The 15,547-nt window shown below is 38.6% G+C and overlaps 1 protein-coding gene and 1 long non-coding RNA gene across 3 annotated transcripts in view; one reads left to right on the plus strand and one right to left on the minus strand.

The window, feature by feature from the left end:
* ADGRB3 (adhesion G protein-coupled receptor B3) overlaps nt 1-12,383 on the minus strand; it is a 765,428-nt gene extending 753,045 nt beyond the window's left edge. The window contains exons 1-3 of one of the 2 annotated variants that reach the window (XM_023230291.2): nt 11,666-12,383; nt 10,086-10,258; nt 8,207-8,978 (exon numbers count right to left, since the gene is read on the minus strand). In XM_023230291.2, the coding sequence (XP_023086059.1) occupies nt 8,207-8,963 (757 nt within the window). In that variant the 5' untranslated portion in view covers nt 8,964-8,978; nt 10,086-10,258; nt 11,666-12,383. The remainder of the gene's footprint in view (nt 1-8,206; nt 8,979-10,085; nt 10,259-11,665) is intronic. The other variant, XM_023230292.1, reaches the window with a different exon arrangement.
* A 297-nt stretch (nt 12,384-12,680) lies between these two features.
* On the plus strand, nt 12,681-14,967 carry LOC111554653. The gene is made up of 2 exons (XR_002735309.1): nt 12,681-12,829; nt 12,939-14,967. It is a non-coding gene; the product is annotated as an uncharacterized LOC111554653 (long non-coding RNA).
* The last annotated feature ends 580 nt before the right edge of the window (nt 14,968-15,547 follow it).

Consider the following 15,547-nt stretch of genomic DNA (forward strand, 5'->3'; position numbering starts at 1 on the left):
AGATTAAAATAGTCAGAAATCATTTAACTTAAATAGCTTTGCTGCCTATCAGCAATGATATTCAAAGGACAGCTTTCCAGGCCCAGGATGATGCACAGACCACTGTCTTGATCTAGGTGACGTATTATTAGTCATGCCGTCATCAACACAAAGGTATTGAGATGTTACCTTTTCTTCAGTATCTCTATGGCTTTATGATCCTTGGTTAAATGCTCTAAATTCATAGTCAAGTTCAAATAATTAAATGGCACTCTAAATCATTATTGATTATCAATTATCTATGGTTTATAGCCCAAAAAATAAGAATAAAAATAAAGTTTCCAAAACTGCACTGATTTGAAGATAATATTTTATATCAATGTATATTAATGTACAAAAATAAAATTTAAAGTGTTGGGTACTAGACACATTAAATACCATATAATGATATCGTATAATGAAAAATATATAGAAAAATTATAATTGTTTCAAGTGTAAATCGAATACTTAAATAAAATTCTACTTCACAAAGAAACATTATAAGCAGTTTCAAACATAATGAAAAATATCTCAGTGAAAATTTATTTCAATGACGATAATAGGTTATAAGAAATCCATGCTTAACATATGTAGGTCTCATTCTAGAGAGCTACTACACCTTCTACACTCAACAACTTCATTATGAACAGCATTCTTTTGTTTCAATTTTGCTTTGTTCATTCATATTTTCAACCATACACACATGAAATATGGAAATCCTTCTTAAAGTTTCCAACCCAAATTCCCTTTTCTGGTCCCCAGGATTATACTCATTAAGAATTCCGTGCACAAAACATCAAGTACTCAGTAGATTCCTAATCAATCAATAAATAAATGTTTGCATAATAACAAAAATACCAGAGAAAAGATGTTTTTAAACCAATATTATCACCCCCTCCTCTCCACAACACATGCACACACACTCTTATACAATTAAAAGTTTCAAATGGTTCTCAAAACTTTGCAGACCCATATAACTGCTATGTAGCATCACATAGTTACTCAAGTTACTTCTTCTCTTCCTTGCCATTCTCCCTACCCAAAAACAAAACAAAAAATAAAATGTACTCCAGTCCTGTATATGCAAGTTTTATTCAAGGTAAAATACAGACAAAACAACAAATAAACACATATGAAGTACTATGAAAATTCAGTGTTATCATTTGTATTTGTTTATTTTTATCAACTCGCCAAAACTTGGAAGTCTATCTTGTTTTTTGTTTTGTTTTTTGTTTTTGACAAAGTTTTGCTCTTGTCGCCCAGGCTGGAGTGCAGTGGCCTGATCTCCGCTCACTGCAACCTCCTCCTCCTGGGTTCAAGCAATTCTCCTGCCTCAGCCTCCTGAGAAGCTGGGACTACAGGCATGCACCACCACAGCGGGCTAATTTTTGTATTTTTAGTAGAGATGGGGTTTCATCATGTTGGCCAGGTCCAGAACTCCTGACTTCAGGTGATCTACCGCCTCGGCCTCCCAAAGTGCTGGGATTACAGGCGTGAGCTACTATGCCCGCCCGGAAGTCTACCATTTTGAATGTTAACTTTTTCCATCCTGGACACAGGTCACCATGTCTGGGTAATTTTATTTTATACAAATGATAAACAATTTCTAATATTTTATGAGAAAATTGCATAAGAATATAGATATGTCTGAAATAAAATGTGAGTTTTAATCAGGAATTGTTTAGATCTACCAGAAGTTGAAGAAGGGAGTTTCAGGGAAAAGAAAAGGGTACTGGGCCGCCACGGTGGCTCCCACCTGTAATCCTAGCACTTTGAGATGCCGAGGCAGGTGGATCACTTGAGGTCAAGAGTTTGAGACCAGCCTGGCTAACATAGCGAAACCCCATTTCTACTAAAAATTCAAAAAATTAGCCAGGCGTGGTGGTGCACACCTGTAATCCCAGCTACTCAGGAGGCTGAGGCAGGAGAATTGCTTGAACCCTGGAGGCGGAGGTTGCAGTGGCCTAGATCGCACCATGACACTCCAGTTTAGGCAACAATAGGGCCACGCCGTCTCAAAAAAGAAAAAAGAAAAGAGCACTGACATTTATCGAGGGCCTAACATAACTTTTGAGCATACACGCAGTCTCATTTAGTATGACACTCCATTACAGTAGGTATTATTCTTAGTTTATTAGTTAGTCAAGCTCAGTCACTTGTCAAAGGTGCTACTAAGTGGCTGAGTCATTTTTGGGACCAAAGTTTTTCTTATACCAAATCATGCTTCTCATTTCAAGGAAGTGACACATCTAGAAAAAAGTAATATCTCTGATTTCTTATTAGTTAATTGAATTGGGAAGAAATTTCCACAGGCACTGACAGGAACTGAAATATTCCAAGTAATTAATTTTATTAATTTTTTATACATGATGTCATTTCCTATCCTCCTGTACCCTGAGAAATAAGCATTACTAGCCTACTCTGAAAATAAGAAAGTGATAATATAGAGTAATAGTCATTATAAGGAACAGCAAATTAAAACTCAGCTCTCTTTGGTTCATGATCTTAAAACCCAATACATACAATTTAGAAAAAAAAAAAAAATTGTTAATCTTATTTTTAAAGAAACAATGATTTATTTTCCAAGTGCCAGATTGCTTTTATAGGTAATATATATCAGACTTAGCCTAAAGAAAAAACTATGATTTATAAATTAGATACATGGAAAAAAATCAGCTTAACAATAAAATTGCTTCTATTAGGAAAGTAAGTAAAAGAAAACATGCAAAAAGCTGGATTTTAAGAGAAGTAAAATTCCTATCTCGATTTTGGTAGAAAATGAACTTGAAGTACATTTATCTACAGCTGTAGTAAAAATCCTCTGGAACACATATGCTGGCACATGTGTGCATGCATGGCATACATACAAATGCACTTGTGTTCACACCCCTAATATTTGAATTCTATTGTCTACAAAAAATATGTTACCATGTAATGGAGTTTTCTTTCATTAAATGCTACATATACGAGCTACTCCTTAATTGGCGAAATTCTAAGATGGCAAACGGATAACTGTGGCATTTTGTTATACTTGACCAGGCCTACAATTTTTACTAATATTCCATTATTAACATAGGTCATAATCAAAAGTGAGTAACAGTTAATATTGAAACTGATGTGTAAATAGTCTTTTCCTATGTCTTGGAAAGACAGCTTATGTTTATCTTCAAAGTGTGGAGGAGAGGATTTGCAAAATGTCATTATTGTACAAGTAATGCTAAGGCCAGAAAAGAGAAACAGAGAGAGAAATGAAGTCAAATAAAGAGATAGAAATTGGCAAATTTTCTTACCACTTTTTTTCTAGATGGGCATACATAGCAAGTTCTATTTATCATTGACATTTTAAAATAAACACACAAATAATTAAGAATGTTTGTTAGTAAGTCGTTCTTGTTCTTTTAAAAACTTTTAAAATAACACCTTGGAGAGATCAGGAACTGACATCAATAATGCATTAATAAAATTGGAAATTATAAAAATAGTAGCAATCTTCCACTAATAAAGCTGTAAGTAAAAGGTGGATGCTTTCCCAAAGTCATGTATTTCTATTCTTTTTATTGTAACCTATTTATTGCTGTCTTTCCTATTGAGATATTTTTGTTTCATTTATTTCACTTTCATTTCAACCAATATGTACTAAAACCCCGTTCAGAGTGTGCTGGATAATTGAAAGCCTCAAGAATTTTTTTTTTTTTTTTCTTTTCCTTAGGTAGAGTCTTGCTCTGTCACCCAGGCTAGAGTGCAGTGGTGCCATCTCGGCTCACTGCAACCTCTGTCTCCAGGGTTCAAGCAATTCTCTGCCTCAGCCTCCTGAGTAGCTGGGATTACAGGCCCCCATCACCACACCCAGCTAATTTTTGTATTTTTAGTAGAGACAGGGTTTCACCATATTGGCCTGGCTGGTCTTGAACTCCTGACCTCGTGATCCACCCGCTTCGGCCTCCCAAAGTGTTGGGATTACAGGTGCAAGTCACTGCGTCCAGTCAAGATGAAAATATTAATGTAAAATCACACTGCAATATAACGAATGCTAGAAAAGAAGTATAGTATGTGCAAAAGTCTGTAGGATCTAGCACGGCAAACTGTCACTCTGTTTCTTCAAGGAACAACAAATTTAGTAAATCTTTCTGCATTCTGATAAAGAGTATGGCATCCTGGCAGTGATATAAAAGACAAAAAAGGAAGATGAAAAGAGTGTAAAGAGAAAGGTGAATGATGACTCCTAAAGTTATATGAGGGCAAACAGAACAAAGGTAAAAAGAAATGGGGACAATTAAACTGACATAGACTCAAATCACTTTAGACTGCAAATACGTGCCTAAAAATACCAACACATACACACGCAGGCATGAGCTAAAATCTACACAGGCCTATGGTGAGACTTCCCTTGGGGAGTAGAATATCAAGGATTAGCAAAGGCAGAGTAGAAAGATAAATGAGTGTGTGTGTTCAGATTTCCTGGAATCTATACAGAGATCCCAATTTCCTTTCACATAAGTAGCGCCATTGATGCCAGTAAGAAACAAAGATTCCATTAAGGCTTATTATGTGATTTAATATCCTGGTGTGGAATTTTTCTGCCAAAATTGTTTTAATCATTTATTGTAAATGAAGTGGCAAGAAATAAGATATTTTTATTCCACATTTTATATCTCAGCTATACAGTCCAGAATTATCTTCAGCAAAAGAGTCCTATAAACCATAGTAAAGACCTCAGGACAATTAAAGATGACTTTGTTAACAAATACCAGTCTTTCTCCAGACTTGTACCTAAAATCTGGTAAACCACAATGTCATTTGAATTTTTTTTTTTTTTTAAGTTATAGCCATTATATGTTAAGAGGTTTTTAAAAAGCTGTATGGAATAAGACATTTTTATTTGGGGAAAAAAAAAGGCTTCATTTGGTCAACTTAATAATTCACAATTTCATATAAAAATTAGAGAAATAACTAAGTTTCTATAATGACATGATACCCCCCAAATATGTCAAATATGATCTTAAATAAGAAATTTTTAAAATGTACTCAAATGTAATACTTTAATGAAGCATTAGTCAAATAATTTACTTTGTATGATATATTCAAGATCACATTTGTAATTGTTAATGTCACTAAAAACAGTAATAGTTTTCTTGCTGTTGTTTTCTGGTTATAAAATTTTTCAGCACATGAATATATTATTAAAGAAGGTTCTAGCATAAATCGTATCTCAAAGTAGGCATCCCACTCCTGACAGTCTATTGTTTCTTCAATACTAAATACCAAATATGAGTTCATAATACCAGTGAACACACTCACAATATACATTTGATATGTCTTTGCCATCACCATCAGTATTACACAAAACAATCTGGAATCACATGTACTAAGTGTGAAGACTCTTTGAATTTGTGCCACTTCTATGGTGTAATACATGTTGAAGATATTTCTACTCCAGGCAGGCCTTCTGAGTCAGTATTTATTAGTGAATAAAATGGGAGTCAAAGGAGAGTAATCTTGTATTTATTCCTCTGGTAACTTAAAAGTCAACCTTTTAAAATAGGAAATGGAAAACACCAAGTAATATAAAATATAAGTCGAATTTTTAAAATCTAATTTTAAAAGCTAGAATTACATGCTATCATATAAAATGACACTCTGGAATAAAATGAAATATGAGTAGCACAACTATATGTAATGATTAACCTCAAGCTCTATGTCATTATATGGTAGTTTACTTGAAATGGTATTAAATAATTATTTATTAGTATTTTATATATCATTAATATCAGATATTGAAGACAAAATGTACTTTGCTTAAATTTGATTAAATCAAAGGTCAATAGATTTGCACATTCCTTTCCTACAATGTAGCCTAGCCAAAGAGAGATTATTTAACTGGGGTAAAGAGTGGTACATGTATTTTGTAAGAATTACTTAACAAATGCATCAGCTACAATTGTGTCATCAGTAATTCCTTATCCTTACCTTTCTGACCTCAGAATACCTAAACAAAGAACACAAATTCACAATGTACAGAATAGACTATGCACTTCTACTGACATAGCCTATGTTGCTCCTCTATGAGACAAACTTTTTCTAGTTCAACTCTGTTAACATCATACTGCACTTTAAATGTAAGTATATTTGTCAGTGAACGTATTTCTTTTTCATTTTGCCAGTGAATTAACAACAATATACAATTTGTCTCCCTTGATCTAAAATCACTCTTATTTGTCTTCATTTACAAAACAAATGGCTATCTAGTGTAGCTTCTGTAAATCCCAGCATTATCTTAAACCACATCTCAGGATCATGATCAACAAAATCTTTGAAAATCATGCTTATTGTGCACACTAAAACTTTGTTTTTGTCACTTACTACCTTTCATATAAAAGAGTTGTGACACTGAATTCACTTTCCACTGTCATCAGTACTCAATTTTATGATAGAAATTTAACCATTGAAGAAACAGATTTCCTAAATTTTATTAAAATAACAATAAGACAAACAAAAACCAGCTTCTTATGTTAATTGTTTATTAGCCAGGTTGTAACATCACATTTTTTGAGTGTACTGTAGCTTCTTATTCTAGGGGACACTAATTAGTTTTAAATGGTGTTAAATACCATCCCTGCAGTTGCAAGTGCTTCTCTGGGATTTTTTACTACAGAAAATAACTCCTGCAATTTAAAACCACTTTGTTTTCTTCAGTCACCGCTGATAGTGAAACAGTGACCTGCAGAAATCTTTAAGGTTTTCACCCCTCTCTCACTGCCATTAGTCTGCCTTCATTTTCTAACAGGTCTTTTCCTCTACTACCATCGCTCTTCCATAATTCCCATCCCTTAAATTGTAGCCAACAGAGAAATAGCATTAGGCTATTTAGGTTCTCCATTCCTCCACTCCCCCTTACAAAGCCTTGGCTACCCTTAAAGAAAATTCTCCAACAACGTGTCAATTTTATATTGGCCACAAAGACAACGTCTGTTGGTTGAGGAAAAGGAAAGAGGGACTGGAGCTTGGAGACTGGAGTTTCCTGTCCCTTTCCACAGACTGGGATCTTTGTGGCGATCAGAAAACATTTCCTGCATAACAAATCAATACACTCTCTGGTTGCAGGATTGGGAAGCAAGAACCAATATGTACCAGCAGTGTCCTTAAAGGAATGGAACACAACATCCATTAACCTTCCAAACAAGAAAAGTCATTTTCTCAAAATATGTCACGCTTTCTTGCATTATGACACATAATCACAACCTCAAATCCTCTGGTAGCTCCCCCACTGGGGATTGGGTGAAAACTATAAATCATTCCTGTACTTTCTTTTTCTTCCGCATTTCCGCTGCACTTCCTCCCCCTCCCTCCCCCCATCTAGCTCTGAGACGTTCCCTCTCTTCTGTGCATCAACCGGGGACCAAGAAGATAAAGGCAAAAATTCACTCTCAAGAGGCGCATGGGGTCCTAAAGGATTAGTATGTGTTTTCATTTCACCCCTCCACCCTGTCCTCAGGCGACTCCAGAGCCAGAAGACCTGGCGAGTTTGCGCTTCTAGTGACTTCCTTCTGACCCAGGAAAGAGCAAGCCTGCGAGATTTTTGCGCAAGCACCTCAAATAAAATTCCAGACCGGGGAGAAGGGGAGGTATACCCCTGCCTTCATGTGTCAGGAAGTCATTTGGTCCAAACAGGCAAGCTAATGAGTTTGCACCACCTTTTAGCCAAGATGCCCCAAAATCAAACCTGGAAATCGGTGGGGAGTGAGAGGAAAGGAGTCTGTGGGCATAGGAGAGAGGAAGTAAAGTGGACGTTTTGCTGGGCTGGAGCAGAAGAGAGATGTCTATAAATCCATTTCACAGGTGGAGCGTGTGTGTGTCACCTCAAGGGGCTGCAGCCTGAATAATGGCACCACTCTCCCTCCTCACCAATCTCTAGCGCAAGCTGGCTCTAGGTTTCTGTATCTTTCTCCTGAAAATTCCACCCGCACTTCCAGCGCATGCTGGTGAGCTATCCAGCCCTCACTGCCCTATCTCTAAAACCCTGAATCCTAAAACTAGCTCAAGAGACCTTCAGTGAATAGCACAAATCAAATGAATCCAAAAGTGACAATAAAGGAGAAAAAAATAAGCCTGTGTGTTGAAACAGCACGTTTTAACTCCATCTCCTAAAAGTGCTCCCCCGCTCGCCTTCCCCTCTCCTTTGGCCACTTACCTTCTTTGGGTGGTCGCTTGGCCTCCCTGGTAAGATTGCAGACTTGGGTGGTTTGCAGCTCCTGGGTCAGGCAGCCCTCTGTCTGCTCATTCAGGGGTAACACCACGTTATTTAACAAAACCAGCGACTGGTCGTCGATCCCCCACTCTCCCAAATGCTGAGGGCAGGTGCATTTTGTATACATGATCCCACATGATTCTGTTCTCCCATTTTCTGATTTTAAGCAGCTCTCCAACCAAGTGCATAATACATGGCAACCAAACTGGCTTGGGCTGACCTTGTTCAATACCAAAAACTCAAAAAAAGATTTCTGATCTTCTTCCCCTTTTTTCTGTAATCCTGGGAAATCAGTTGGAAATACTCGACGTATTTGAATAAAATTTTTATCATATTGTAGAAAAACGAAAGCATTCTTGGAATTGCAGAGTTGCATTATAGAATGATTCTTTCTTAAAAGATCCTTTATTTTTTCATGGGAAAAATGATCAAACTGATAAGCCAGGAGTGAAAAGTTAGAGCAGCTAAGGTCCTTTTTGGAAAATTTCAGGTAAATGCTATATTTGGTTGGATCTGGATTTTCCAGCGTCCAAGTGCAGTTTGTAAAGTTTTTGGGAAACATTTCACTTACAGAATACGATCCATAAATGACTCCCTTCACCAAAGTTGAACACCAGAAGTCTTGGGCAGCATTAAATCCAAACATAACCAGGAGATAGGTGGAAAATATATAAATCAGCAGGTTACGAACAGCCTTCATCCTATGTCATTTGGCCTGTAAAAATGGCAATGAAAGTAAAATGCAAGTAGGAGTCTACACGCATTGAGAAAATAAACTCCTTTCAATATTACAGCCAGCTGTTTTCAAGATTTCAGTAAAAAACCCTTTTTAAAAGAAGGACAGGTAATTTTTATTTTATAACACAGGAAAATTATCTGTTGCTGTGTGAACAGCGCCCTCATGTGGCCATTCACAGTGGTCAAATTCGCAACATTCCATTTAAAAATAACATTTAATAGATTATTAATAGGAATGCCCTAACTTATCTACCACGATATCCTCCACGTCCATTATCATTCTGTCGAATGAAAAGGGAAAACATGGAGTTTTAAAACGTCATAATGTAAACGCTAATTGTCGAAACAGTATTAATCAGTCTATAGTCTATACAACCTCTCTCTCTGTCCTCTGCCAGCAGTAAACACCATCATACAAAATCTAATCTGATAATCTGGGAACAGGCTGTCATCACATTATTTCTCTTCTCTTAAATGTGAAAAGTAATGATGATAAATTATGGTCACAATTTTAAAAGCACAAATGATAATTTATTACAGATGAAACATCATCTCCCAAATGCCCCACTTGCCTTTGCAGGGGCCACCATGTGAACTGCTCAGAAATTCCTTTGCAAAAACAGGGGCATTCATGTGGATTAATTAATTTTTAAAACATCATTTGAGAAAGGGCATAGATGGATAAACACATAGGGGAGACTTGTTGTTCAACATCACCATTGAAAACCAGGATTTAAGGCAGTCATTTCAATGTGACATGCCCTCTTGGGATACATAAAGTAGATCACTGTATTAGTATCTGTATCCAAAGGTGATGTCAGGAAAAAAAAAAAAAAAAAAAAAAATCCAAAACCATAGTAATTGAGCTGGTTTCAGTCTTTTAATTTTTGAAAAATTATCAATTGTAATTTAAGGCTTACACAAGGTAATAAAATACATTAGCATTTTTGCTCCTAGCAGATTCCAATTATTGAATTGCTCCCTTTCCAACAACAACTCCAAAGCTCCTCTTTTCTTTTCTTTTTTTTTTTTTTTAATTTCAACCCTGGCTTTGGATAATAAAGTAGTCCTTGATTATATTTACCTCTGTAAGTTGTTATCCAAAAATAACTTGAATATTTTTCAGCTTTAACCTTTAAGAAGTTATTTCTTAGAATAAATGACACTGCTTTTTGTTTGTTTGTTTAGCCTTTGAGCTGATAAAAGTGATGCCAAGTTAATTTTAAAAGTCTTTAGGCTGCAGTCTCTTCCACTGTTCTGTAAACAGAGACAGACATACAGACATATAGACAGTTAAAAGTGTTCATGCCTTTGCCTGGGTCTTCTCTGAACCAAAGGATAAAACCCTCTTCCTTCCCATTGCATAACACACACCAACGCATGCACACCAAATCCAGTGACCGAAGTCCCTGAAGACAGATCTGCGTTTTCTAGATTATAATTCAAATTCTATGTCTTGATATAGGCAAACACAGCCCCAACTCTAAATCTCTATATAGCAGCAGTTTAAAATAACATCAGAACTGCTGGGACCATCAAAACAGTGTTCTCTGTTTCAAGCAAATAGCTCAATGAATAATGCATTTTCTTCATGAGAAAATAAAGCCAATGAGCATTTAAAGGTTAAAAAAAAACACACACACACAAAAAAACAGAGAAAGTTGTAAGAAATTCTGGAAATAATTTCCTTTTTTTCTTTTTCTTTTTTTTTTTTTTTTCTTTTTTTTTGCTGTTGCACTTTGCAGGCAATGCAGGTCTGCGCAGTGTTCTTCAGGATAGAGTGTAGGCGTTGAGAGCCAATGTGACAATAAGTGTCTAAATTAGGAATTCCATCCATGAAAGGGGATTTCATTTTATAATCAGGAACTCAAAAAGAGGTCGTATGTCTTTTCCTAATGAAACTGGTACTTTTGCTTCCATTTATTTGACAGTGCATGTCTGCAATGCCGTGCTCATCAATGATCAGAAAGAGTGAGGAAATAGCACTTTAATGCCTGCTCAAGAGAGCACACTCAGTATAATGCTATTTTTCATCAGTCTGGAGTACAGAGTCTTGTTTTGTTCTAAATAATAAAAAATAAATCATTACCCTTATCCCCCTTTGGACTGCAGGGACCGTTCAAAAAGCTGTATTTCCCTCTTAAAGAAGAGGTGGGGGCAGGGGCAAAGGCTGGCCACGGAGGTGTCAAGGATGTTTTATTTATTTATTTATCTATCTATCTCTTGCTGAGAAGCAAACCAGCATTGAGTTTAGCTATTCTCACAACTGATTTTCTAGGTGACACTTTAGTTTAGTCGAACATAGACGGCGCCATCACTCCACAGATTTTTTCCCCCCAATAGAAGACCCACTGCCTTCTCTTAACTTCCTTTTAACCTAAAATTTCCCCCCCATAAAATTACCCCAATCACACAAAACTGCCAGATTTTCTAGGTCTCTCTGCTTATTCCTTCTGACCCTGCATATCTCTTGAAAACCAGACTTCTCTAACTTTTCAACTGCGGCGTTTAAGTAAATGCAGACAGTCGGATTTGCTCACAGCCTCCCCATCCGCCAGCAACAGCCTTTCCTTTCATTTTCCTCCCTTCTCAAACATTAAGCCCAAAGCTCCACGGTGGCGACCCCCGGCAGAGAAAAGGTGACCCCTGGACCCCCTTCCTTACCTTCCACTCCGAAAGCTCAGGGAGGCTCTTGCTCTAAGACACCAGCACAGGCACGCGTCCCAGCAACAGTGACGGAGAGACTCCCCTTCGGTCCCAATCACCGTTGCCCATTTTCCCCGGTTCAGCTTCCAAAATCAGGATTTATTTTAAAAAATGCATACATACGAAAAGCAAAAGGTGAGGGGTGGGAACGAAAGGGGGGTCGATGAGAGAGAGAGAAAAAAAAGCCACCAGGAGCCCAGAACCTTGCGCCGTATCCAACTGAATCCAACCTCCAATCCGAGGGGGGCTAAAGGGAGCAGAAGCCCCCCCAAGGGAGACTCTAAGGAACCCCCCAAAATGTAAGTGGCTTAAGAGCGAAGATTTGTTTCATAAAAGCTACCCCCAACAAACCGATTAGCCAAGAAGCAAAGAAAGCGCTGAGACGAGAAGTGACCGGCGGCGGCGGCGGCTGCTATGGCAGATTTGTTGGGGCGGTGGGTTTATTACGGGAGTACTCGTGGCCGGATCGGAAGGCTCAAGCTTATGCTCTTTCCTCTTTCCGCTTTCCTCCCTCCTCCCCCTGCAGGTACTGATGGACGGACGGCGACTAAGGAGAGGGGGGAAAAATCCTTGGCTGGTGATGTCGGAAAGCTGTTTGAATGCCCAGCGAGGAGGGAGGCGCAAGAGGGAGCGAGATAGTAAAGCTCTGTCTCGGGTGTGCGCGCCGGCGCGCGGTGCTCGCTCTCCCTTGAGCGCACGCGCTGGGGCTGCGCGTGTCCCGAGAGCGCGTCAGCGCAGGGACCTCCCGCGTGCTCGGGTGCGCGCGCGTCCCGGGTGCCGCGCGCCCCTCTCCTGCACAGCTGCGGTGCGCCCAGCCGCCCGCCAGAGGCTCGGCTCGCGCGGCGCGGCCACTGCGACTTCCTGGAGTTCTGCCTACCGGGTGCGCGGGCGGGTGTGTGAGAGAAGGCGAGGGGAGCCGCGGGGTGGGAGAGGAGGGAGTCCCGGCGGGAGGGTGGGGGAGAGGCTGGAGGGAGGGGGGCTTCACGGAGCTCCAGCCAGGGCCGCGGTGCGCCTGCACGTCACGGCTACTCAAACCCAAGCACGTCCCGAAAGCGGTATTTTCTGCGTCTGGGAGGTTTTTGCATCCTCAGTTCCCACCGCTGGGGCTGGCGGCGACCAACTGTAAGAGAAACTCACTGGGAGGCGAGGCAGGGGGGTGCGGAGGATGGGAAGGCGACTCTGAAGGGTGGGAAGTGAATGCTGGACTTGATCGTCTTTCTCTGTCTTTCAGCGCGGACCTGTCTCAGCCAGAGAGCTGTCATTTTAGCACCGGGATTCAGAATTGATCCAGTCCACAGCGGAGGGGGCACATCCCAGCTCCCGAGCTGCTGAGTGTCTCTGGCTGGAACAATAGTAGTTTTTCTCTGCGAGGCTGCAATTAACATCTTATTTGTTCTGGCTCCATACAGGCTTTGTCAGGATCGCGGTGCGGCGACCGAGGTTGGGCTCTTGCATTGCTTTCTGCTTGGCAATGGAATCGTGGTTTCGGGGTCTAAACTTTTGTTTCGTTTTGTAGTCTTAATGCATCTGATTCTTTTTCAAGTTTCCCTAGTAACAGGTTTGGGGACGGGTGGGAAGAAACAAGAAAAGGGGTGAAGAGAAACAACCAGATTATATAGAAAGGGAAAAGGGATAAGTTTCCCCACCTTTTAATCTATCTATCTGCCTATCTATTATCTATCAGTCATTTTGCCTCCTGGACAGTTGGCTGACCAAGTATCTGATAAACCAGCTTCAGATACACGCTACAAAAGGTCATTCGCCTCCTGATGATGTCTCTACTTGTAAACGCAGTTGGTGGTTTGCAAAACAAGTGCTAAAATAGTGCAATGATGTGGTGGGAGGAAACCATAATGGGCAATTCATATAAAGTGCTGGAATCTTCATAAGGGTGAGTTTCTCGAGCGGCAGGTGAAGTTGAATAAAGCAATTTTCCATCATTTGTTCCCCTCACTCTTGCATTTTTTTCCTTCGCTTGTTTCTCTCCCCTGGAGCGATTATGGATAGCCAAGAACACCATTTTAAAAGAGATTGATAGTGAAAACAGGAAGATGCTGATGGTCTTTTATCCACTGAAGTTGTTTGATATATTAAAATTGGTCCTTTACTTCTTAATACGTATTAACAGAGTGACCCTCTTCAAGGCTTTCCCTTCTTAAACGAGTGCCTGGGATAAACACTCTGTAAGGGAAACAGTTAATAATTCCGCAACAGGCTTTAACTATTTTCCCAGTAACAGATCACCGGCAAGAGAGCAGCCTGGGTGGCATTTTGGTTTTGTGTCATTTTGGTTCTTTACAATATTTTTATTCATTTAAGGAAATGTTAAAAGGAAATAATTAGGGTTTATATCCAGAACAAATTTTGAAACACCGTTTAAGCAAACATATTTTCTTTTAAAACAGCAACACAAAGGAGAAAAACGTTTTATTTCAACTTCCCTAGAGATCATAATTATGATTTTTGCAAAGCAATTTGGTCATTTCTGTGACTTTATCCAGAGGAAAAGAAAACCATGACAGATGTGGAATAAAAATGGAGAAAAAAATGCTTTGGATGGTTTATACATAAAAAGGAAATAATAGGAGGTTCAGTTATACTTCTATTTCGCACCTAGTGATTTCTCATATTATCTTGTAACACTGTGATTTTGATGTTTCTTAGAAATTCTTAAAGTCGTGACACAGTGGCATAAGAATAACAGCTGAAAGGGACAACTTAAAAGGCTTAATCCTAAATGGAAAGGATCACTTACTCCCAGGATCATTTATATTCAAGTAGAAGTCAGGGCAGGGTCAGAAAAGAAAGCCACCCTTAATAAAGCCCTTCACCCTTCACATTGTTTCTCATAACCTTCATAAATTGCAGGCTACTGAGCTGGCCTGATGATGATCCTGCTGAGATATATTTATAGCAGATGATTTGTGGATGATAACTACGCCAAGCAAGACACGGTCTCCATAACCCCAGGCTCGTCTGACTTCCTCAGGGGATTATAATCAAGAATCAGGAAAAGAGCCCTATATGGACAATCTGGTCTCTGGACACTAACAACAGCATAATCCAAAGACAAAGCAGAGGAACCACTTTGTTTCATGTCTGCAAGATGCTCCATATAGAAAGCATTGCTGACATGTTGACCCAACAGCAAAAAGAGAGCAGCAGTTCACACACCCTCAGCTCTCTGTCCTTTCCTTTCTATTGATGTTGGTCCACTTTTATGATTTAATACATATTAAATTCACCATTTCAAATTATAATGATCTGCTTTCATTGGTCTTTTTCGCGAGTCCAAATGTATGTCTATATTTATGTTTATATATATAAACACATAAACATGTTTATACATACCTATGTATATGTACGCACACATTTGCAAGTATGCATACACATACATGTGTGTATATATGTATTTGATATGTATGTATTTCAGTTGATACACATATATTTGCTTGGGAAGTTTCACTATATTGCTTTGTATTTCTCTTTTATAAAGTAATGCATTTCATTCCAAAACTACCAGATTAATTGTATAAATTGATTATTACATAAGTTTCCTTGATGATTTACAGAAGAACTATTGAGAGGTCAGTGTTAGCACATCAAAATATAGACTGCTATTGCATTTTAAATTGACCCAGATATTTAAAGTTAAAGCCTTTGAAATTTATCTCTCCTATTATTAATGCATTTTATTAAGATTACTTTGGAATGATGAGGTTTCTAAGTTTGATTTATTTCTGTTTTTCATCTTTGTGTCTGTATGTGCTAAGTTTAGTCCCTCCACTTTGAGAATAACCCTATAATCCAGGATCATTGCTTAAAATTCAGTATCATTTG

Source organism: Piliocolobus tephrosceles, chromosome 5, assembly GCF_002776525.5.
Source record: "Piliocolobus tephrosceles isolate RC106 chromosome 5, ASM277652v3, whole genome shotgun sequence".
In the NCBI taxonomy this organism is placed as follows: domain Eukaryota; kingdom Metazoa; phylum Chordata; class Mammalia; order Primates; family Cercopithecidae; genus Piliocolobus; species Piliocolobus tephrosceles.